Genomic DNA, 24,291 nt, shown 5'->3' with positions numbered 1-24,291 from the left:
ACACCAAATCTGATATTTACAGTTCAGCCTGTTTGTGCACAGCTTGCATCTCTGTCAGTAATGATGCTTTATCCAGCCACTATTTCATATCTGCTATCAAGGGCTGGAAGCTTCTTGGCTATTTTAAACCCCTAGCATTAGCAATTTCTATACTACCATGTATACAAAAGACTATGCCTACCCACCAACCAATTAATTCAAGATGCTGTAACAACATGGAACTACTATGTTAAAATGTCTCATAGAAAACAAACCAGCTTGGGAGTGTGAACAGTGCAGAGCAACCAAATTCCATAAATCTGATTCCTTCCCAATGGACTATTGCTGAAACTAGGGCAGATAATACTGAAGTCATCTGAAAACCTAACAGGAAAAAATTAATGTAGGCCAGACTGCATCTCTGTAATAACAGCACTGAGGGCTTTGAAACTGTACTTCACAAAAGTTTTTAAACTATGCATAAATCTAATGAAAGCAGAAACAATTAAATTGTTTCTCATGTTTCAGCTATGCTGAAGCAGAACACTGGGATTCAGCTACTTGTGTACTAGATCCATGTGTTTATTTTTTCAGCTTGAATGGCAACTTCTCTGATGCCAAAGCAGCCATTCAAAGCATTGTTAAACAGATACTGCTAGAGAATACCAAATATATCAAAATACAACTTCAAAATAAAGAATTATTAGTAAATAAGTGAAGAAACAAGTAACGAGAAGGTAGGACTAAGGAGATGTTCCCACAAAAATATAGAGGATCTGTAGTGAATAGCTGTCATTTTATCCGACAGAACGATACATTTTGGCAACCCCTTAAAAATATAAAGCTATCAGGTTTTGACATCTTTTGGTATGGCGAAGTCATTTTCTGAAGCTTTGCCAAGCCATGTTTCCTATGGGAAATTATCAGCTGTCCTTGAGGATCTTTAAGTTGGTTGCTATTGCATCCGTCTTCCTCTGATGGTTGCAATCCTTTTTTTAAAAAAATGCAATTTAACAATAATGTCTGTTTTCTTGAACACTGAGGGCAAATCATTTTTACTTGAGTGACTAAAGGTAGCCTAAGTGTGGCCCTGATCCTGGAACTGGATGAGGGTAGGTGGACCCTGGCACCTACATGGAATCTCATTGAATTCAGGGGTCGGTCCACATTGAGCTGACTGCAGGACTGAGGCTGGTCTGAACTTCAGAACAGTTGAACACTTGCAGGTCCAAGTCCTACTTAATCCAATAGGAAAAATGAGTGCACAGCACTTCTGACGATCAGACCATTTATTTAGGTACCTATCTATAGGCTCCCAAATTTGAACATTGTGGCTTGAATACCTTTATTTAACAGTTATAGCAGAGAGTAAATCACTACAAACATATACTGGTATTATTTATAGGTCTATTTAAGTTCTTTATATATCATTAGAAAACACTAACATGCACATTGTTGTGTATCTTAGTTTAAGAAAACTTTGACTCATGAACAATGCACATTATTTTTTAAAGTTAATACTTATTTCCAAATGGCTGCTGTATTCATGCTATCAAATGATCAGACATTGTCTTCAAAGCCCTACTTATCAGTAGCAACTATTTGGTAACCAGTCAAACAACAAAAATAAGCATGACAAGGTGGGTGAGGTAATATCTTTTATTGGACCAACTTCTGTTGGCGAGAGAGACAAGCGTGTAAGCTCAAAAACTTGTATCTCTTGCCAACAGAAGTTGGTCTAATAAATGATATTACCTCACCCACCTTGTCTTTCTCATATCTTGGGACTAACACACCTACAACACTGCATACAAAAACAGGCATCACATCCGTAAAATCCCTATTACTTTGGACTGCTGTTACCACTGCAGCTAAGCTTTACCTCTTTTCAGGTTGCCTAGACTAGATGACCTAATACTTTTTCCACCTCTCATTCATATAATAAAGTAGAACAATAACTGAATTTCATGAATTTCAGTCTTATATGTTAAGGGCTGAGAAAGGTCTGTTCTTGGCCTCACTCTTTCTTAACTACTTCCTTGTGTGGGCAGCAGGACTGTAATGTACTTCTGTAATCACACTTCTTCTGTATCCCAGTGCTTGAAATACCTGCCTCTTATACCAGAGGTGCTTAAAATATTATACATACTTTGTAAAATGCTTAGAGATAAACAGGTATTCATACAGATATGTAAAACATAGCTCAAAAAGGGATAAATGAACTTCCTTAAAACTTAGAAGTGTGTATTTGTGTGTGTAAAGGTCACTTCCTATCAAAACACTATATTTCAACCATGGGGAAAGACATGCAGATCAAAACCAAGGCACCTTTAATTTAAGCAGACATGACATTAGGCATAAGCAGACTAAACAATTGCTTAGGATCCAGGCAGCGCAGCTCAGCTCCCTCCCACCCATTAGTACTACTCCCCAAAATACCATTCATCTTAGTTAATGTGGGCTTTTTAACACGTGTACATAAGTGCTGTGTTGATGGATTGTCTGGCCCGGGAAATAATACAATTAGGTCACTGGCTGGACAGCACTACAATAAATGGTGGATGATCAGGCACAGGTTATGGGCCTGCTGCAGACAGATGAACAGGATGGTTCCTTCTCGCCTTACAGCCTGGGGGAGGAGTGATCTTGCTTAGAGCCCCCGTTGGGCAGGCACCACCTCTGACCCTACAGGCCTGCCATGTTTGAAGGCATCCGCCTCCCCTGGGTGCAGCCGGCCCCAGGATTCCGAACCGGGTTTCACTGGCAGCTCGGTCAGGCTGCGCTGAGCCAGCTCAGCCCGATCTCCTGGCTGGGCGCGGTCGAGGAGGCCCAGCGCGAGGCCGGCCGCCCGGGCAGCACGTCAGCCGGCCACAGGGCAGCCGGCGGCCAGGGGGCGCTGTGTGCCAGGGCTTACAATGGCGGGACTCAGCATCGCCCCCCGCAGGGGGAGGGACCAAGTCACAGCGCGCAGGACGCAGACCCGGAAGCCGCATAATCACCGAGTTTCCGGAATACTCGTACCAGAGCGTCGTGCTTCTGTCCCAGCACGTCCCCCGAGTCCGTCCGTCCTTCCTTCCGCTTGGACTTTCACCTGCCTGGGCGGCCGCCCCCTAGCGCCGGGCGGCAGCGCTACACCCTGCTCGGCCGCTGCCTCGGGCCGGGATATCTATGGGGCGAAACGAGATGCAATGAACCCGAGAGCGAGCGAGACAGCGACGAGCGCGGCGGATACGCACCGGAGCTGCTCCATGGGGGATCGGCCGCAGTAGGAGCGGCTCCCCTCGGGTACGATCCGCCCCTGTCCCCCACTCGGGCCTCTGGAGGAGGATGGCGACAGCGGCCGCCCCGACCCAGCTGGAAGCCGGTGGGTATCGCTGGCGGGGGGAGGCGGGCGGCGCTCCCTGACGGGTGTCCCCCTTGTAACCGCGGCCCCTTCTTCTCCGCAGAGCTCTACTACCTGATCGCCCGGTTCCTGCAGTCCGGACCCTGCAGGAAATCCGCCCAGGTGAGCGGCCAGCGCGGGGCTCCGGCCGGCCCGGCCCCGCCGCCGGGGCCAGCGGGGGGACGGGCTTGGGCGGATGGGGCGGCGGAGCCGCAGCTCGCTCGCTCGGTGGGTGCCGGACTCACGTCCTTTGTGTCTCTCCCCAGGTGCTGGTGGAGGAGCTGGAGGCGCACCAGGTAGGGACTACGGGCTGGGGCGGGCGGGCAGGTGAGAGTCGCCCGGCTCCGCAGCGGGCCCCCCTGCGGCTCCTGGGGACCCTTCGGGCGGCAGCGGGGAGGGGTCGGGGGGGTGCCCTGCGGCGGGCGCATCTCCAGGTGCTACCCGCGCGGGGGTGGGCAGGGCCTACGAGTGGGGTAAAGATCAGTCCCCGCTCGGCCCCCGCGCGCCCCTCGTCTGGGGCCGGGCCGTGGAGCAGCCGGGGCGCGGGGCAGGGCTGGCTGGCTGGCTGGGAAGGGGGCTGGGGGAGTTGCGGGAGAGGCCGTGCCTGCGCTGACTGCCCCGTCCCCTGCCGCAGCTGATCCCCCGCCGCCTGGACTGGCAGGGCAAGGAGCATCGGAGGAGCTTCGAGGATCTGGTAAGTGAAGTTTCGCTCCAACTTCCCGGTAAGTTCCCCCGCCTGGCTGCCGCTCCCCACCGTGGGGTGAGCGCTGAGCCCGGGGTGGGGCGGGGGGCGGCCGCCTCGCCGGTCACTGGGGTGGGGGAGTTACTGCCCCCGGCGCGTGTGTGCGGGAGGCTGCGAGCGAGGTGCCTGTTGTGGAGGGTTATCTGAGGGCACGAGAAAGAACTGGGGGGGAGCCTGGCGAATGGCACAACGCTTAACAAGCTGTAGTTCCGTGTTTGGGAATGGAAGCTGCCTTCTGATTGGCTGAAGCTCCAAAATACGGGAACTGAGGACAGGGCCAGTGTTTCTGCGTGGGGGAGCGGGGAGGACACCATGGCCCTGGCACAGTGGGGGGCTGCTGGCAGCCAGAGGGGTAGCTGGAGCCCAAGAGTCACTTACTGCGGCTGAGTAATAACGCTGTGAGCTGTGGGCCCCTCGTCATCAATGATGACAATACCAGCCACACTTCTTTGGCCTTCTAGGATTTCAAAGCACTAACACACTGTCACCTTTAAATGGGATCTAAATAAACCTTTTGGGAAACCCACCAACTACAGTGCTATTTCCACTTAAAAAAAAATCAATGTAAATAGTTTTTTTCCTCCATTTAAAAACAACAAGTAAACATTCCCCTGCAGTGCTGGAAACCCAGCCATCACAAGCAACACTAAGAACTTGAATGTGAAACCATCAATCAACAAATAACACTTTGCATTGGTTGCTCTTGTCCCAGATGAGAGGAAATGCCAAATGTAAACAAAATATAGTAACAAGAAAACAGATTATTAGAACTGAAAGAACTTCCCTGAAATCCAATATTACTGGTAAGGCAAAGAGAGTTTACAACATAAGATACTGCAATAGCTTTTTAATATCCTCAGAATGTTCCCTGTGAAGTAAGACACTAGCACCTACAGTTTGCAAGAGGGGAACTAAAAGGCAGGTTGATTGTTTAAGTGATACACAGGAAGTCACTGGACAGAGACAATATTATGATTCAAGGGTTCCTGACTCCTGGCCTATGTTCAATCCACCACACCACACTGATGTAATTGACTGCCTTATTTAAACAATAAATCCTGCACAAGGTCACTTAAATGTTTCAGGATTATGTAGTAAAAATATGAAATGTTTCATATTATAGTTAGCAAGTCCAGAGATTCCATGTGCAGAGACACAAGGCAGTCAGAGAGAATGACTCGTTTCTAGAGGAGTTGGCTCCCCTCTGCAGTGGAGCTACATATGGCCTTTAGGCCTCTGGAGGCTCTGTGGGCCTGATTTTCAGAGAGGTGGCACCTGAAGCCCTTGTTGACTGCAGATGAAGTACTTGGGCTTTAGACACTCAAAGTCTAATTTTCAGAGGTAGCGGGCATCTGCAGTTCCTGCTGACAGTATATGAAGTCGTGGTGGTTCTATATGGAGGCAGCAAAGACTGGAAGAAATGAGTTGGTTTTCATTGCCTTTGGAGGGTACATATCTCTTCCCTCTCCCCCCCCCCCCCCCCCCCCCCCGCTCTGCGCTTTTAAAGTTACCAGGAGTTACATACAATAAAGCTTGGCACCAGTATAGGACTTTGAAGTTCAGAATGACATTAAATCGTTTGAATTAATTTTCACAACACCCATATTTTGCACACACATGATCTTGACTTTCCCTGCTTGTCAGAAACTGAAGATAAGCACCTGTTTCCCTCCCCACCCCACAAATTATAATGATTGTGTGGAAGGGTGACATGGTATTACTCAAACTTTACTACATTGTTATTGACTGAATAATAAGTTTTTCATGTGGCAGTGTCCCCTGGAATAGTAACTTTGAAGTTAAACTAAAAAATGGAAAGGCCCCCTTACAGAGGGGACTTGCAGCATCCATACCTTGTGGTTTTTCTTTTCCCTAAGCTATGGAGAGTTGAAGGAGAATATCATACTCCATCTAACCTCTGTCAGATGGTAGTCTGGCCTGATATTTAAACTGAAAGAAAGAGAAGAGAGTAAGTACAGTGGTGAATAAAACTTCAGTGTAATATTTTTTTCTAGGGAACCAAATATCTAGCTGCTAGGTTATTTCATGTTTGCTCTGCTATTATATCTGTTACCTGAAATGAACTCTAACAGTAAGGGAGACCGAATCTGATTTCAGGCATATATGGCATTTGCTTCAACAGTAACATTAATCTTTGCATTTTTGTTCTTTATATTATTAAATCTATCCACACTTTCTGGAACACATTGGGGCACCTCTGGATTACCTTGTTTGTTCATCTAATGACATTTTTTGAGGCCACATAAAATTCTTTAACCTTGTACCAGTAAAATGAAGACAATAAAAGTCAGGTGGGGAAAAAAACAGAGAAAAAACAAGGTTTTGGAATTGTTTGCAAGTGGTTGTGATTTCTAGATTTTAATAGATAATTAAAAGGTTTTGCTTTCTGACTTTAAAACAGGCAGGAAATTTCCCTCATTTGCATTTTGTGTTAATATTACATAACTAATTAAGGTGGGTTACAGTAGAGTAAAGGAGTATAAATTAAATATTGTGTGTTTGTAGCTCCCTGTTTTGGCTGCCTTCATGTTGTTCATTTTCTTTCTGCTAGCCTTTTCTATCAGTTCCCAGAATAAAGCTTTATCTCACCTGAGGATGTTAGAGGAGTGGCTTTTCTCCAGCCATCATCATTCAGTGTTTGGTATACTTGATGTCTGGATTCTTGAATGTACGTGACTATATATATTTGGACTACTTGTCTGGCCTCCAGTGTTATGGGGGGAGTCAGACATTTTGAAGGTATTGAACCGAACAGTGCCACCATCATGAGGTGCCCAGGTCAAAGTGAAATTCATTGTAATAGTCTTTCTTGGAAATGTAACTGGGGATCTTGGAGATGCAGTTACCACTCCTTACCAATCACTTGCACACTCAGTTACAAACCTCTCTTTAAAAAGTTGCAGCATCGCTGTTCCTTCATGCTGATGCCAATATTGACAATATAGAGAAGGCAGATAGGTGAACTGCAAAGGAAGAACTTTTATTTTTGCTTGCTCCTATAGTGTATAAAGAGAGGCCTCTTTTATTTTTTCATTTTTTTTCCTGTCTTTTCCAAATCTTAAAAAAAATTAACTATCAAGTCTTGATTTCACTGTTCTTGCTGCAGGATTTGAATAGAGAAGGGGTTGTTTTACATCTTTTACAAAAGAAGCTTTTCTCCTAAATGATAGTCAGGAGCTTGAATTCAACAGGTTTTAACAAACTCGGTGTTTTATACAGTCTGACTAAATATTTGGCTTTTGGGACATGACCAGGGATATATCTTAAAAACCTGCTTTGTAGACTTTCCCTCTATTTTATAATTTTGTTTTTAACGGTATTCATAAGCAATTTTTAAAAGTACATTTTTAAAAACAGAGTTTTCTTTGTTAAATTTTAGAAAAAAAAGTTGCCCTCTGATTCTGTATAATTAACAATAAGAATATAATTAACAGGGATAAGAGAACTCTGGTTAGTTCTTGCCAACAATCTGCTCAAACTTCTGTGTTCTATCCAAAATTTTCTGAACTTCTGTGAAGATTTCTCTGTATTTCTATTCTGTTTGGACCTGGTCTTGTATTTAAATGGCAGATGATATGGGACATGAGAAGTCATTTAAAATGTGCTTAAGGGCAAGTAAGAATTTTAAACATACTTACTGAACAAAAAACTGTAGAGCTTTCTGGCCAAGTGTATATGTGTATTACTCTTCTTTGAAAAGATGGGGGCGGAGGAAACAACAATTTTGGGCACTTTTACGCAAGTGCTGTGACTAATGCTGTGCAACTGCTTGCATATGCAACATGAACAACTCAGTGAACTCTAGCAGGGATAGTCAATAGGCGGACTGTGGGCCAAATCTGGACCACTAGAAGCTTTTGAACGGCCCCCAAAATCTTTTTATTTACTTATAATTAGTATTGTGGATTTTTTTTCTTTGCTCTGGAGTGTGGACCTTGACCAAGAAATTTGGACCTTAACAAAAAATAATTCACTACCCGACTCTAAAGGCTTGTCTTCACTAGACTTTTTTTTTAACCTTGAGCTATAGATAACCAGTGAACTTTTGAGCTACCTCTGGTGCTTTTGTAAAGGCTAACGTGGATGCTCTCCATGTGTTTGTTACAGCCTATGTCCACACTAGCCTTCAGAAACTCTCGAAGTGCTTAGAGTTCATTGACAATCAATAATTTGAAATTTGGATTGTGGGAGATCTAGTGAACACACCTGCTTGGTGGTTGTGCAGGCTGATTATCCCAGCTGGCTTGCCTCTAGCTGACTACTTTTACAGGTTTTGTTTGTTACATTTAAAAATAGATTTGCTGTGTCCTGGTTTCTGATGTGCCATCTTATTTTATTAGAGGTCTGTCTGTCTGAAGATGTGTACATGGTTTCCTGGGTTCCCTGAGACCTACTGGTTTTGCGTACTAATCCTGCAGTTTGATCTATGTAGGCATTAATTCAATGGGACTTCATACCAATTAAAGGCTCTGCCAGTATGGATCGGATTGTGGGACTGGATCCCAAGTTCTTACCTTGTCTATCTAAGTTACTTAAAACTAGTTGTGAGATTGTGAGGCTGTTATTGACTGACATTGTCAATGCCAATTCTAGCAAGGGAGAAGATATTGGAAATCCTTGTAAGTCAGTTTGCCTCAACTCAAACAAACAACATTGCTTTATAATAGAGTGCTTGTAACCCATTCTGAAACCTTTTTCTTTTAGAGAAGGTAGTTGAGTGGATGGTGGCTTTACAGCCACAGGTGCATTTGAACACCAGTGACATCCTGGGTGAGTTCTAGATTCTGAACTTCCTTTTGAGTTGAAACTCCACTCATCAGGGTCTTGACTAACTTCCTGCTTACCTTATATAACAGTCAGTTATTTATTTGGGTCCTTCTGGACTTGGTTGCTTTTTGATACAGTTGACCATTGGCTGTTTCTTTGGGAGCTGAGGGAAACTGGGTTTGGGTGAAAGATTTCTCCCCTCTGCTCTAGATATGACTATCATTGATGACAACTGTCCATCCACAAGGAATTTGGTATGCAGGGTGTCTCAAGATGCTATGCTATCTCCTGTATTAAATACATATGAAACTGGTGAGATCACTTCAAAGAAGAAAGTGGGGTCTGATCAATATGCTAATGAGATGCAAGTTATTAGTTCCTGCACCACAACTCCGCAAAGTCAGTCTCTAATATGAATGAGTTTGCCTAATGAATATGTTGGCGCTATCTACTCTCCATCTCTGGGAAGAAAGAAGTTTTGCTTGTGGATAAAAGCTGTCATGAAGACTCATTTTTCTTTTATTGAGGGGCCTCTTTTACAGACAGTGAACAACGTTAAGAGTTTAGTCACTTTTGACTTAATTGTATTATGATGACCCTTAACAGAACAATATACTCTTGTGATTGTGAGGCTTGATAGTTGAAGCTCCCTTCTAGCACTGGTTCCAGCTGCTCTTCTTCATTGCTGGCAGCAACTTGTTTGCTGCCTAGTTTGGGCAATCATGGTCATATTACATTCACACAGTGTTCTTTATGTTGGCTGCTTATGAAGTGACAGATTCACTTTAATCAGTTCTGTTTGCTCTTTAAATCCTTAAGTGTATTGGGTGTGGCTCTTCCATGAGCCTTATCTTGCTATTAAATCCAGAATCTTTGGGAGAGCTTAGCATTACTGGAATTATTGCTGGTTTCTCTGAGTGCTACTTTTCCTTTTGAGAAGCAATGGTTGCTCAGGTGGCACTGAAGGACCTGATTTTCTGATCCCCCTCATAGTTGAATCAGAAGCATTTTATTTCTTTTAATCAAGTATTACGTTGTATTTGTCATTAGAAAATCCTCCTTTTTCATTGGCCTATTGATGTTACTTGTGGAAGTGTATTGTAGAGGATGTAGCTCATCATGTTGTGCCAGGATAATACCACTGCTATTGACCATTTAGAATCCTAATGTCATAATAATCCACTTGACAAACTATCCAGGTTGGAATGAGAGTGCTCTGTGCATGCATATCGCTTCTTTGCAATGGATGCAATTCCAGAACTTCTGGCTCTACTTTAGTAATAAGTAGTTAGTTCTGCTGTTTGATGAAATTAAAAGACAGATTACAGTATAGCGGGACAAGGTGAGGTGAGATAATAATTCTTATTGACTTGACTTCTTTTGATGTGAGACAAACTTTCGAGGTTACACAGAGCTCTTCTTCCATAGACTCATTTTAGCTAATGGAAATTTTTTTCATTGCATCGGAGCATGTGGGATATAACCTATAAATGCTTGCAGTGTTATTGTAGTACTGTTGGTCCCAGGATGTTAGTGAGATGAGGTGGGTGAAGTGATATCTTTTATTAGACCAGCTTCTGTTGGTGAAAGAGAGAAGCTTACACAGAGCTCTTCTTCAGGCCTGGGAAATAGCTATTAGTGATACAGTGTATTTTCTGGTTTTCAAATCTGCAGTATGTAATTATGAATGTTCCCTTGATGTTGACCATAAAAAGGAGGTGGAAGCAACTGTGTGTTCTATGTTGGAAGAACAATTTAAACTGAAAATCTTAACACTGAATTTTAAATGAAATGTATTAGAAATAGCAAAAGAAAAGTTGGCTTAGGAAATTTCAGATGGCCAGAGCTACTTGCTTGCTAGTCATACTGGCTAATGAAGAAGTGATTTGCTTGTTTTTGTATTGGGGAAATAGGCTATCTTTGTCTAGGAAAGGACAATACTGAAGAAGAGGGCAGACCATTTTCTTATGATGGGAGACTTGAATCTTACACCATGGGTATGGAGTAAGCTCAGTTAATGTCAGATCTTAATTGAATCCATTCACAACAGCTAAAAACTGAGCAGACAGATCTTGTGGCTGTTGTAATGTTTTCAGGTTATCCCCCACTTCCTATTGTTTAGGATTTAAATGGAACATGTTTGTAACAGTATGGGGTTAAAATGTCTGGCAAGTGAGAAAGGCCATAGTTGCTTAGCTGAGTAGCAGATACTTTATGTAAAAAGAATAAACTGGTGTGGTAAAATAGAAAATGATTCCCCAAACTGCTCTCTGCTTATTCAAAGTTCTCCTTTGAAAACACTGAGGTTTGGGGGATTCATGTTTCTTCCTCTCTGGCTTTCAGAATTTGAAGTCCTCATGTTATACTTGAAACTATAATACAAACTATTGAGTTGGCTGTTCGCATGACCTTACTGGTCAATTTTTTTAGTGTCCAAGATATTTACAGGATTCTGTTAGATATACTGGGTATAATTTATGTTGAGTTTTAAAAAAATTGTTCTTGCTTGTCTGTGTACGTAAATATTTAAATATGAACTAAACAAATAAAATGTTAAATGGAAAAAGCTCAGATGAAGAGGAAAGAAATATTTTTTCTACCCTTCCAATTTAAGGAAAAATAAAAATGGTGTGTGGTGTTTCATGTGTTTAGGTGGCAGCCAATACACACATCCCTCCAGACTATCTTCTGAAAATCTGTGAGAGAATTGGACCCCTCTTAGACAAAGAGATCCCACAGAGTGTTCTTGGAGTGCAGACATTACTAGGTGTAGGACGGCAATCTTTGCTAAGGGCAGCAAAAGGTAAGATTTAAAAGTCCACATAATCACAACTAATTTAAACAGTTAAGAATGATTAATATTTAATGCAAAGTATCTTTTAAGTTTAGTATCTGAGGTGTTTGCATACTTGTGTGAGCACTCCTCATGCTACTTTACATGGACAGTTTCTATGTTCTAGTTACAAACTTGCTAAAACACAACCACTAGGAGAAAGTTTGGCCTTCTCTAAGGCCAGGATTACACTAGAAAAGGTTTGCTGGTACATTATAGCTATAATGATAAACCCTCCAAGTTTATACTGGCAAAAAAGTGCATTCACTGATGAGGCTTATATTGGTTCTAGAAGCAAAATATGCTATACTGCCAAAAGCCTTTTTATACCAATATAGAGTATCAGGGTTGGAAGGGACCTCAGGAGGTCATCTAGTCCAAACCCCTAATAAAAGCAGGACCAATCCCCAGACAGATTTTTTTTCTCCAAATGGCCCTCTCAAGGATTGAATTCACAACCCTGGGTTTAGCAGGCCAATGCTCAAACCACTGAGCTATCCCTCCTCCAAGGAGTTCTGACAGTACAATGTTGCAAAAACCCATTGCCCCTAAACAGCACTGGCAAAAGGCATACTGGCCTGAGGCTATGTCTACAGTAGCACTTTTGTTGGTAAACTTGTTGATCAGGGGTGTGGGAAAAAAAAACACTCTCCCAACTGACGTAAGTTTCACCAACAAAAGCCCCAGTGTAGACAGCACTATGTTGGCAGCTTATATGGGAGATCTTATAGGAGTGCAGCTGCAGCAGTACATCTGTGCCACTGTAAGGTCTGTAGTGTAGAAATAGCCTAAAGTTGGTAGGAGGTGTAGAAGCGGGATGTGTGCAATATCCAAACTGGACATAGGGGCCATTGCTTTGCTTGTAAGCCATCAGCTATTGTCATCCTGAAGAATGGGAGTCTTGAGATGTTGCCAGCAACTTGTTAATTATATCCCAGACTTCAATATGTCATGAAAAAACCCAAACCATAAACTCAGCATCCAAACCCCACCATATACTTATAAATTTAAGGTGCTATAGTTCAACATGCAATAACCTGTGAGATAGAGCTTTTCTTGGGAGAGAATACACATTGCCACTTAGCACTATGCAGGTCATCCGAAGCAAGTGTCCATAAAACCTTTTATACCATACCAGCTTTTATTCTGTCTATGGATATGTGTACAGAAAATTATTTTCGAAATATTCAGTTATTTTAAAAGATGTTGCTGAAACAGTGTTTAGTATCCCTGTTCCTGTAAAACTAGGTACTTAGTTTTGAATGTACATTACTAGATACATTACTTTGAATGTAATTGTGTAGCATTTAGAAGGAGAAGAAATGAAGCAGCTGTAAAAATGAAGAGCTATATCTGGTCCTTTCATGACTACAAGTGAGTGCTGGGTCCCATTGGGAATCTGGGAGTCTCCTCTTTCATTTGGATGTTGTCCCTGAGGGTGGTCCTGCTAAACCATGGGATATCCTTTAAAATTGTGCCATTTTTTAGGTACAGAAAAGCTGCTGCAAGCCCAGGGCTTAATCTTGCCTGACGTGGGCCCTTGGCAGGTGTAATGTAATGGAGAAATTCCATACTTGTAGGGAGAAGAAGAAAACATTTCTGTGGCAGATTGATAAAGCAAACAAAAGAAAAAAACAATGGCTGGTTGCAAACCCCTGTTCCAGTTTCAATGTTAGAATAAATCTCAGGGCAGATGATTACTGGGCAGAGCTCAGATGAGTCAGTCAGAGATATAGGATAACTTGAAGAGCAATGTGATGAGTTACAGGGAGATTTCTTCCATGTATTTGACTTTCTGTATAGAGAAAATATATTGGCCTTGAGCCACTTGGTGAGTAAACAATATCTTTGTTCTAAGAAGTAGTTGTTCTTTCCAGATGACAGTTTTATGGATCTTTTAAAGTTGCACTTGAGTAATCTAAATCAGGGCTTTTCAAAGCCAGTCCGCTTGTTTGGGGAAAGCCCCTGGCGGTCCGGGCCGGTTTGTTTACCTGCCGTGTCCCCAGGTCTGGCCGATCGCAGCTCCCACTAGCCACGGTTCACTGCTCCAGGCCAATGGGGGCTGCCGGAAGTGGCACAGGCCAAGGGATGTGTTGGGCACCCTTCCTGCAGCCCCCATTGGCTTGAAGCGGTGAACCGCGGCCAATGGGAGCTGCGATTGGCTGGACCTGGGGACACGGCAGGTAAACAAACCAGCCCAGATGGCCAGGGACTTTCACTGAACAAGCAGTGGATTGGCTTTGAGAAGTACTGGTCTAGATAGTGACAGAAAATAGAGAGCTCACGCCTTTGTTCTAGAAAGCTTAAGTTGCACTTCTATATATAATTATTACAATAAGAGAAAGCTGAGAATAAGAGAAATTTTGGGTTGTTATATGTTCCATCAGGGTTCTGCCTGGATTTGGACACTCCGTGTTCATGGATTCAATGGTGATGCATGAGTCCATCCATCACTGGCATTAGCCTTCTGCTCCACAGACCTTCCTCTTCATAGAAGTTCATTTCTCTCCTTCCAGATGGCCACTAATGGAAAATGCCCAACTGTGATTTCCGAGGCACTTTGTTGAGCGGGCTCTGAAAATGCTCTATTTTTTCCATTAGAGGGAAGGCTGTCTGAGGCCAACTGGCAGCAGAGTGGCTGGAGAACCTTAAAAGAAAATGGCCTTAATTCTAAAAACAATGTTTTAAAAGAGAGAGAATGTGGAAAGCACATTACCACCAATTAAAGGAAACCAAATTTATTAAAACAAAAATCTTACTCACTCCCATCTCAAGTATAAAGTATTGGTGTGTACTGTCTCCCAGATGTATAATACACTGGGATTTTCTTAATGCAAATTAAGATGAAAAGTTGAGATTGTTACTTTTTAGTGTTCCTTCCTCATGTGAAGTTTATTAAATGTTATTACACTGTTAATTACATGTACTCTTATTCTCTCGCACTTTTTTTACCCCATCAAATTTAGACTTTCTAAACCTGAGAAGCCAAGTAAATAAAGATAGAAATGTTTCCAAATTCTAAGACTTTATCACATAGTAAATACAAATCAGAGTTTCAACATCACTAGTTTGTCTGAAACCTGACTCTTTAAAATGATTTAGCTGCGTTTTATGAAAACTCTGATTCTCTGTAGCCAGGACATACTAGATAGTTAGGGGATGAGTTTTTGGTGTTATCAGTATTCGGACAAATGGGTCAGCTGAATGCAGAACCCACCTCTGCTGCTCTTTTATTTTTTTTTTTGATCAACTGTTAATTTCATTGATCTAGACTGCAGGCATACGCTATGGAAGGGATCTGCATTTGCAGCTCTTCACAGAGGCCGTCCTCCTGAACTACCTGTAAATTATGGGAAGCCACCGAATGTTGGTAAGTAATATCCCATTAAAATATAAAGTGTTTTGGATTTTATTTGTATCTTTATTAGCTTTTTCAATTGAAACTTTTGTTATTAATCCAGATGCTACTTTAGGTTTTCATTTACATTTTTTGATGAGTTTCAAGATGAACTCATCCCAAAAGCTTTTAATTTATTCTACAAGTGTTTTGCTTCTTGAGTCTTTTTCATATGCTCTCTTGCTTTCTCATTTTTAAATCTGTGTGTGCTTGCACGCACACCTGTATATACATAAATTATATTGTTGCCCCTCTGCCAAGTGGTGGTGGATGTCAGAGCCTGACTTGTTAGCATCCCTTTGGAGGAGAAATCAGTGATATGAAATCGAGGTATGTTCTTGTTTGTTTAACCTATACATGAGAGTCTTTTCAACAGACTTGGTCAGAAAGAGCATACAGGCAATTCCTTATTCCAGGAATCTCAGCCAAAACACCAGTTCTTGGTTCCTCGGGAACACTTCTGCCTCAAGGATTGATTAGAGAGATTAAGACAAAGCGAACTGCTTGTCATAGCTCTCTCAAAGAGAAATTGAATCACAAAACTAAGAACCCAAGCATTGTGTCAGTCTGAACAGCGTACATATGTTAAGGAAAAATAACTTGTAAGACTATGTATAATAGCACCAATGGTGATTCCCACCATAACTATAAGACATGTAGGCATTGAACTGTTTAAGCCCTTTTCTACGTCGGAGTGCTTTATTAGATATACAGCTATAGTTATATTGGTATAGTTCGTGCTCCCCCTCCTTCCCCAGTGAAGATGCTTTTATTCTGATATAAACATTCCTTTTGTTGGTTTTAGTAGAGACACCTTCCCAAGTGATTTAAAATAAACTAAAATAACAGAAGGAATGCTTATACCAATACAAATCCTAATGTGGACACTCTTATTGTGATATAACTACATGGATTTACATTCATGCCGTAGTCTGTGCTGAAAAAAAACCTCTCTTCTGTAGACAAGGGCTAAAACTTAAACTAGCCATTGTTACAGCAAAGAAACCAACTTGATGGCTTGCCGGAGGACAAGCAGCTGCCCTCTGCGCACACCTTCTTTGTTGTTTTATTATTTTATTTTTCAGATGGGCACACACAAGTGCACACTTTTTTTATTGTCTGTTGAGGAATCTGCTGTCACCCTCACATCTCTCAAATAGAGCAAGCTGACAAATGTAACAGGGAAGATTTTCTAGGTTTCTGTAGCATCTAGTCCAACTATTGTTTTTAATTTAAAATATCAAAAAAAAAAAGTTTTTTTTTCTTTTTTGTCTCTCTTCCTTCCCACTATCCCTGCTTTAGCCTTTTTGGAAATTTTCCCCTTCACCTTCTTAGTGAGTTTCTCTATCCGCGGTCCAAAGCTAGGACCCTCCCATCTGGGATTATTTTGATTTTCTTCTTCATGTTGAGGATGCTTATTTTTTGTTCCTACTGTCCCCATTCCATTTTTTGTGTTTCTGGTCTCCATCCCAACCTTTTTCCTCCTTTATTTCCTAAAATTAACATCTGCTGAGAATGAAACCCCGTCAGTGTCACTCTGCACAAGATGTGTGTTATATAAGTAACAGAATGTCTCATTATTACTTCTATTCTGTCAATGAGTGGGTGAGGTGATATCTTTTGTTGAACCAACTTCTGTTGGTGGGAGAGAGAGAGATGCTTCCGAGTTTACACTTGAAGAAGAGCTCTTTGTAAGCTCGAAAGCTTCTGTCTCTCACCAACAGAAGTTGGTCCAATAGAAGATATCACCTCACGGCCTTGTCTCTCTAATATCCCGACAAATAATATGCAACAATGTAACATTTGTAAATTTTCCTTGTGTTGGCTAATAACTCATATGTGATCCTGATAGTTAGAGGTCACAAAGGGATTATGACTTTGTATTACATGATAACGTCTCTCCATTTATTCTTTTAAAGTAGCCTAGTAATGATAAAGCAACAGTTGTGTTAATGGACTGTTAATGGGTCTGACCTTAATTATTAACATACAACTCCTATTGATAGAAATAGAAGTAATACATATGTAAAGGCTTCTGGATCATAACCTTAATTAGGTGATTCAGCCAATCAAAATACAGCTGGTTTTGGATAATTTATATTACCATTCGTTAATTATAGTTAGGCTCAAAAGTTTGATCTGTTTTCTTCATGGCTGTTATGTCAAAGAGCTATATATTACCTCTGACATAACAGTTGTAAAATGACTTCAGGGTGGTAAAGAGCAGAAGAGTTTTCTGTTTTTTTGCATCCTTACTGCTTCATCTCTTGTCACTTCTGAACCCACCAAGATAAAACTGTGATGATAGAAGCAGCTGTTATGTACTTTTGAATTCATTGTATAAATATTAATATGTGTGGTTACAACTTAAAGAGTTTTTTCTGCTTTCCATATGTATGCATAACTGCTGTTAGGTGAGACAGGAAACTTAGTGTACAGGTATGTGTAAAAAACACACTCCCTAAAACTTGGTTATAGTTGAACTATATGGTCATTTTGGGATATGATTTCACAACAATTCCTACTCCCGTTTCTGAACTGTTTTCCGAATTCTCCTCTTGTACATAATAGGTTTTCGTGGATCTGATAGGCTGTAAAGTTTTTAAAGATGTCCCATTGTATGTTTGTTAAGTACCAAGCAAACTTATAATGTTGTACTTAAAAATCTTGTTGCTTAGAAGGCAAGATGAGTGTCAGTGTTACATGCTTTGTAGAATGGGTTGAATTCCGGTAAACAAGCAGGTTAATATTTAAACTAGAAATGTTAAGCTCCTGACTGCCGCTGTGACAGGCGGAGATGCTGCAGAATAAACGTTTTATCTTAAAATTGACAAATTCCCCTTTCCTTCCACATCCCCCTATTTTTTCTTTATACAAATACATTCCAGTGGGTACGCTTGAGAAGAGAGCCTTCCAAATGTGAACTCATGTATTCCGGTCTTAGACAGCTGGAAACAGCTCAAAGTGAACAGGGTACTTCACAGATCTTTTAAATAATAAGTTAATTCTGAAGCCTAATGTTGCTTTAAGTGTCAAATTTCCAGTAACATAGGCACATAATTGTTTCGTTTGTTTATGAAATTGTGGTTGTGCATACAAATGATTTACACTTGAAGATTAGACAAATAAACAAAGGGCAGAAATAGCAGGTGTAAAAGTGTCCAATATCATTTTTCCCCTCCGTGAGTAATGTTGACTTCAGTAGTAACTTAACCAAGGACTTGATTATGCAAAAATTTACTAACCGATATGATGCTACTTCTGTGGGAGTGCTCATAGTTATCTCCTCATCCTTCAGTTGTGTGCTGCACAGCACCTAGATCCTTTCCCTCCAGGTCAGGGGATTTGTGGAGAGTGAGGTAAGATTGGGAATGATACAGATCATTTCTTCCCCCTCCAACAAATACAAACACTCAACTTACAACTGGGAGATTGGGGAGGGAATGCAGTAAGAGTACTGGTATGTAGTGCAGTTGTGTGCTTATACATAGTGTGCGTTAGGAAACTCTTTGGGACAGGAGGAAGATGTGTCTGCGGAAACTACCAGCTACCAGGAATCATGCTGCCGGCCCCTAGATAGGGGCTTATACCACAGGGATGTGGAGTTTCCTTGTTGATTCTCTGAGACGTGTGCTGATGTCCTCTTCCCCCACTAACAGAATAACTGGGATGAAATTTCCATGAGGACAACCTCATCGATATAAATGCTCTTTAATCTGCTCCTTCAGAAGTGGGAAATGAGGCCACTTTTGTGCCATCACAGCTGGGAGATGGAGAATGAGTTGTGAACTTTCTAGGGCTCCTGGGGGAATTATGGTGGAGAGAGAGTTGAGAGTTCTAACAGCCCTTTCAGTGGGTGGCACAAACCTACTCCTAGGCACCTGTTACATCTTGCAGGAGACAGGTGTCCTTTGTGCAGACATAAGGAAGCAGGCAGGCTTCCCTTCTCTGTCCCATGTTAGAACTGTTCTTAAAAAAGTTAGTGCTGAGAGTATGGATCAGTAACTTAAGGGTGAACATTATTATGTAATCACTGTAGGTAGTACAAAAAAAATTAAACCAGAAAATTCATAGTTTAACATCAATATACAAGAAACACAATTGCATGTATGGAAATTCATTGTTAAGGTATCCAAACTACCTTAAGTCTGCCCACATAGCAATGCTCTGAGAAAATCAGAAACTCTGAAGATTTACCTATCCATAAAAAAAGAACTTTGTCATATCAGTGACTATGAAGGCTAAAATGCTCTATTCTTACAGTAGGTGTTCCAAATTCTGCTCCTTTTTTTGGCCATATGCAGTCCACAAAAATATTTTACAAATATTTCACTATAAAAAAAATGTGTTGAAGGCAATTATTCCCCAACTCAGAGCCCAATTCCCTCATGTGTGGTGTTCCTAGTCTCCTTGCTAAATCAGGCCTTCTGATTGGGTTAGCTAGCCAGGCAGGTTTCATTCTCCATGTAAAACTCCATATGTCCAGATTATGAAATTACAGTGCTTACATTAAAAGAACAAATGCTAATGTGGTGCAAAGGCACCACACCTAGTATTGGAGACATGTATATATAGTGCTGACATTGGCGTTAATGTTCTGTGGCTCATGTTTTCAGTTCTCCACCCATAAGGAAGGGATCTAAAGTAGTTCAAGCATTTGTACAATTGAGCAACTGTTTCTGTATTTTCAGATTTTTGTGTTTCAACCGTTAACTCAATTTCTTGGGTGTGTATTTTTTTAATTGTGTTTTATTTAAATAACATGCTTGTTGGGAATTTTACGCATAAATTACTAATATGTGTTCATGGCTTGGACTCTAGTTTAAGTATTTTTGTCTAGGAATTGGCGTAATGTAAGAATGTGTGTGTATATCTATGCATTGAGGGAGTGGAGCTAGCTGTCAGGGGAAAGCAGGAGAACAGCCACACCTAAAGCATGCTCCTCTAGTTTATAGGCAGATTTTTCAGATGGAAAGTTCATCCAAAGTTAATGCTGTTCCTTAATAAGGTGAGGAGGGTTAATATACCATGTGGATCAGGGAATTCAGTGTCAGCACAGCCACAGAGCTAGTTGTGCTGCCTTTGGGTGGGAGAGGAGAGCTAGGACATTCAACAAAGGGGTTGGCTTCCCCTTGAGATGTCCCAACATCTATGAGTTGGAATTATAAATTCTCAATGGATCTACAAGCTTCATGTACAAGGGAAGCTGCAGATTCCTCCTCTGAGAGAAGAATCCTCTCCTTCCTGAGGGGAGAATAACTCAGGTTATCTGTGGCATCAAACAATTGATATTTTTGGGAGCATGGATCTCAATGTGTAAATGAATATTATGGCTGCAAATGGCAGTAAATAACCAGAAGATTTGCTGGCACCTATATGTCTAAGTGATGAATCATTTAAGCAGCTAGAAATTAAACTCTTACACAAGAGGAACACTCTAAGGAAGCACTTGTTTTTTTTAAAGAGTGAACTGGATGTGCTTGTGTTCTGTGCACCATGCCATCTGCAGTTAGAGAGAGCCCATCCTATGAGGGGGTGCTACATGGAAATACAGTTTAAAAAGGTCCTCCCAGGAGAAATAATTGTGGTCAGATAGACTATTTGGCTGCTGTTACGCCCGATATAGCATGAAGTAAAGCAACTAGTGAGAGATGTTGCTAAAATTTCTTAGGGCTGGTATGTTGCCTATTTTCTATGTGGGAATCCCAGTTTTAAAGCTTTAAGCATTATGAGCACAATAACATCATTGTACTGAAGGAACCAGCCTTCAGAAAGGCTTTTTGGAGAGTGTGTGTTTGTGCATGCATGCAATTCCTTGTTATATCTAAACTTGTTTTAATCCTCCACTGAAAGATGTGAGAGCTGGGATTGCGTATTTTTTGTTTGCAATTTATCTGAAAACAGCAATTCACTGAAATATAAGAATATAGAAAACCAATTGCAGCCTAATTTTGTGTGTGTGTGTGTGTGTGGTATGCGTGTGTTTTAATATTGGCTGCTTTTTTAAAAAAAAAAATGGGAATCCAGTGTGTGAACACTTCAAAACTGCTAACCATCTTCTTTTTGCTTAATGGTACAATAATACTTGATATTTCTTAAGCACTTTTTAGTCAAAGATATCCAAGCACTCTACAAACATGAATATATTTAAGTTTTATTATCATCCACTTAAAGTCGGGAAGTAATAGTATCTCCATTTTACACATGGAGGAAGTGGAAACAGAGAGAAGTTAAAGGGGCTTTCACATGGTCAAGGTGTGAGCGAACTGCAAACCTGAGAATAAACCTAGGATTCTAAGCGGGGAGATAGATGCCAGATTGCCATTGACTTTCAGTTGGAGTTCAGCACCTCACTGCTGTTTGTTTTTGAAAATTTCCCTGATATTGTATATAGCAAATGTGAAGGAGGGGAGGATGCTAACATTTTCAAAATAAATCACATAGATGCTTTTAAGTTAAAATTTTCAACAAAATAAACCATGTTCTACTTTTCTTAAAATAGGGTTTCTGATATATTTAATTTTAAGATGAATAACACGGTGAGAAAAGGGTTGTGGAATTTATAGTAGAGGGAAGATAGTATTTTCTAGCATATTTTGATATGTATGTGAAACTTCCTGGTTCATGCTACTATTAAATCTTTTAAACATTTATGTTCCAGAAACAAAACTCTGGTGCAAAGCTGTTTGAAATTGCTAAAAGGCAAATACATTGTTGCCTATCATATTATTTACAAAACCTAAGCACTGAAAAGCAAGGAAGAATGGTCGAGGTTAAAGGACTACACCTTTATATTGTTATGACTGTGTGCACACTAGGGAGTTGTACTGCTTTGACAATATAGGTTTAGAAACTGATCTAGTTAAAATAGTACAAAAACTGTGTGTAGGCAAGCCCTTCCTATGTATATACAGAACCTAGCACAATAGAACCTCTATGCACTACTGTAGTAATGGGGGAAAAAGATACATGAATAGTTAAGAACATTATTATGTAGGCAGTGTAAGAATTAACACAATGTTCTCAGGTACAGTTAAATGGAAAATATCAGTTAATATTTTGGCATAGTACTGTTTCCTGAGAAGAAAGTTGAATATGTATTTTAATAGGTAAAGTGTAAGTTGATGGACGGTAAAATTATGTTACTTGTATTGTGGACTTGTATTTAAGGCTGATCACTGTGTGTAATGTGCACTTACTATAGATAACTCTGAAATACAACAAATACCATTTTTCATCACTAATGTCAAAACACTACTCATCTGGAGTTGTCTGATATGAAATAAATATTTCTTTGTACTTGAAAACAATGTTTTGGTTGTCTGGGCAGTTTCTTTATTACCTTGCTTCTATGTGCTTGGGATTTGTAAATGATGTGATAGGTGTGTATATATATATATTGTTGTATGCAGTGTTTTTGTAGCTGTGTTGGTCCCAGAATGTGTAGAGAGACAAGGTGGATGAGGAATATCTTTTATTGGACCGTCTAGTCAGTTGGCAACCTTAATTGGCTTCTGAAATAATGTCATTCTCCCACTCCCTACCTCCCCCTTTCATAAAAATTCTTCATAATCTTTTGTGTATGTAGCTAAAGGATGATAAAATTAAAAACAAATTATAAATGGGACAAACAGTTCACCAGATTTTTAAACTAAAGGAGTGAGAGGCGCTAATAGTGGCTACAGAGGAGACCTTCATCCTTCAACGTTCAGTTGATAAGATAAGCTTAAATTAATAGGATATGTCTACATTGCAATTAAAAACCCACGGCTGGCTCATGTCAGCTGATGCAGGCTCGTAGGGCTCATGTTAAGGGGAGGTTTCATTGCAGTGTAGACATTTGGGCTTGGGCTGGAGCTTGGGCTCTGGCAGCCTCCCACCTTCCTGTGTCCTAGAGCTCCGCGAGTCTAGCCTGCGCCCGAACATCTACACTGCAATTAAACAGCCTCTTAGCATGAGCCAGCTGATACAGGGCAGCCAGGGGGTTTTAATTGCATTGTAGACCATAGATTCCAAGGCTGGAAGGGACTGCTGTGATCATCTAGTCTGACTTCCTATATAATACAGGCCTTAAACTCCCCCAAAATAATTAGTAGAGCATATCTTTTAGAAAAAACATACAATCTTGATTTTAAAAATTGTCAGTGATGGCGAATTTAGCCCTTGGTAAATTTGTTCCACTGGTTAATTAAAGTCACTGTTAAAAATGTGTGTGTGTTATTTCCAATCTGATTTTTTTCTAGCTTTAACTTCCAGCCATTGGATCATGTTATGCCTTTCTCTGCTAGTTTGAAAACCCATTTTCAAATATTTACTCCTCATGTAAATACTCATAGACTATGATCAAGTCACCTCCTAAGCTCCTTGAGTCTGTCACTATAAGGCATGTTTTCTAATTCTTTAATTATTTTCATGGCTGTTCTCTGAACTCTCTCCAGTTTATCCCTATCATTCTTGAATTGTGAGTAGAACTTGACATAGTATTCTAGCAGTAGTCACGCCATTACGAAAGACAGAGGTAAAATAACCTCTCTACTTTTACTTGAGCTGTTGGGAGCTCTTTACAAAGCCAAAGCCATGTATGCACAACAAAACCCTATCGATGCTGTGATACAGACCTTTAGCTGGTATAAGTTTGCCTATGCTGATAGACACCAAATGAGTATCTGGTCCTGAATATTGGTTTAAAAAATATACTGAAAACAATAGCAAGTAAGCACCAAACCCAGGATTGGAACTCTGATCACTGTTTGGTTCTACAGCCAGTGCCTGTTCTATTAGGCCACAGTGCTTCCCAGCCAAGTCATTCACCCTCTTATTCCTTAGTTACCTCATCTGGAAGGAGGGAAAAAAGCCTAATAATAGTGTTTTTAATTTATTTAGCATGTTATGTAAATAGAACTTGTGGTACTCTACCAAAGTGTTATCAGTTCGTCTAAAAAAAGATTAAGTAATTTTGTGTGAGAGGCCCTGATCTAGGGCGGTGGCTCCCAACCTTTCCAGATTACTGTACCTCTCTCAGGTGTCTGATTTGTCTTGCATACCTCAAGTTTCAACGTATTTAAATAACTACTTGCTCACAAAATCAGACATAAAAATACAGAAGTGTCGCTGCACACTGTTACTGAAAAATTGCTTACTTTCTCATATTTACCATATAATTATAAAAT

At 40.8% G+C, this 24,291-nt stretch overlaps 1 protein-coding gene and 1 long non-coding RNA gene across 3 annotated transcripts in view; one reads left to right on the top strand and one right to left on the bottom strand.

Annotated features, from left to right (window-relative positions):
* Window positions 1-1,307: 1,307 nt before the first annotated feature.
* LOC127056842 (uncharacterized) lies at window positions 1,308-3,596 on the bottom strand. The gene is made up of 2 exons (XR_007775937.1): window positions 3,437-3,596; window positions 1,308-3,145 (listed from the first exon to the last, which is right to left on the bottom strand). It is a non-coding gene; the product is annotated as an uncharacterized LOC127056842 (long non-coding RNA).
* Window positions 3,138-24,291, top strand: part of BRWD3 (bromodomain and WD repeat domain containing 3) — an 83,929-nt gene continuing 62,775 nt past the window's right edge. For both annotated transcript variants that reach the window (XM_050965121.1, XM_050965120.1), the window contains exons 1-6: window positions 3,138-3,343; window positions 3,426-3,484; window positions 3,628-3,657; window positions 3,996-4,055; window positions 11,544-11,694; window positions 14,996-15,094. In XM_050965121.1, the coding sequence (XP_050821078.1) occupies window positions 3,307-3,343; window positions 3,426-3,484; window positions 3,628-3,657; window positions 3,996-4,055; window positions 11,544-11,694; window positions 14,996-15,094 (436 nt within the window). In that variant the 5' untranslated portion in view covers window positions 3,138-3,306. The remainder of the gene's footprint in view (window positions 3,344-3,425; window positions 3,485-3,627; window positions 3,658-3,995; window positions 4,056-11,543; window positions 11,695-14,995; window positions 15,095-24,291) is intronic.

The sequence above is a fragment of the Gopherus flavomarginatus genome, chromosome 8, assembly GCF_025201925.1.
Source record: "Gopherus flavomarginatus isolate rGopFla2 chromosome 8, rGopFla2.mat.asm, whole genome shotgun sequence".
NCBI classification, from domain to species: domain Eukaryota; kingdom Metazoa; phylum Chordata; order Testudines; family Testudinidae; genus Gopherus; species Gopherus flavomarginatus.
This window is presented reverse-complemented; position numbering and strand designations above follow the sequence as displayed.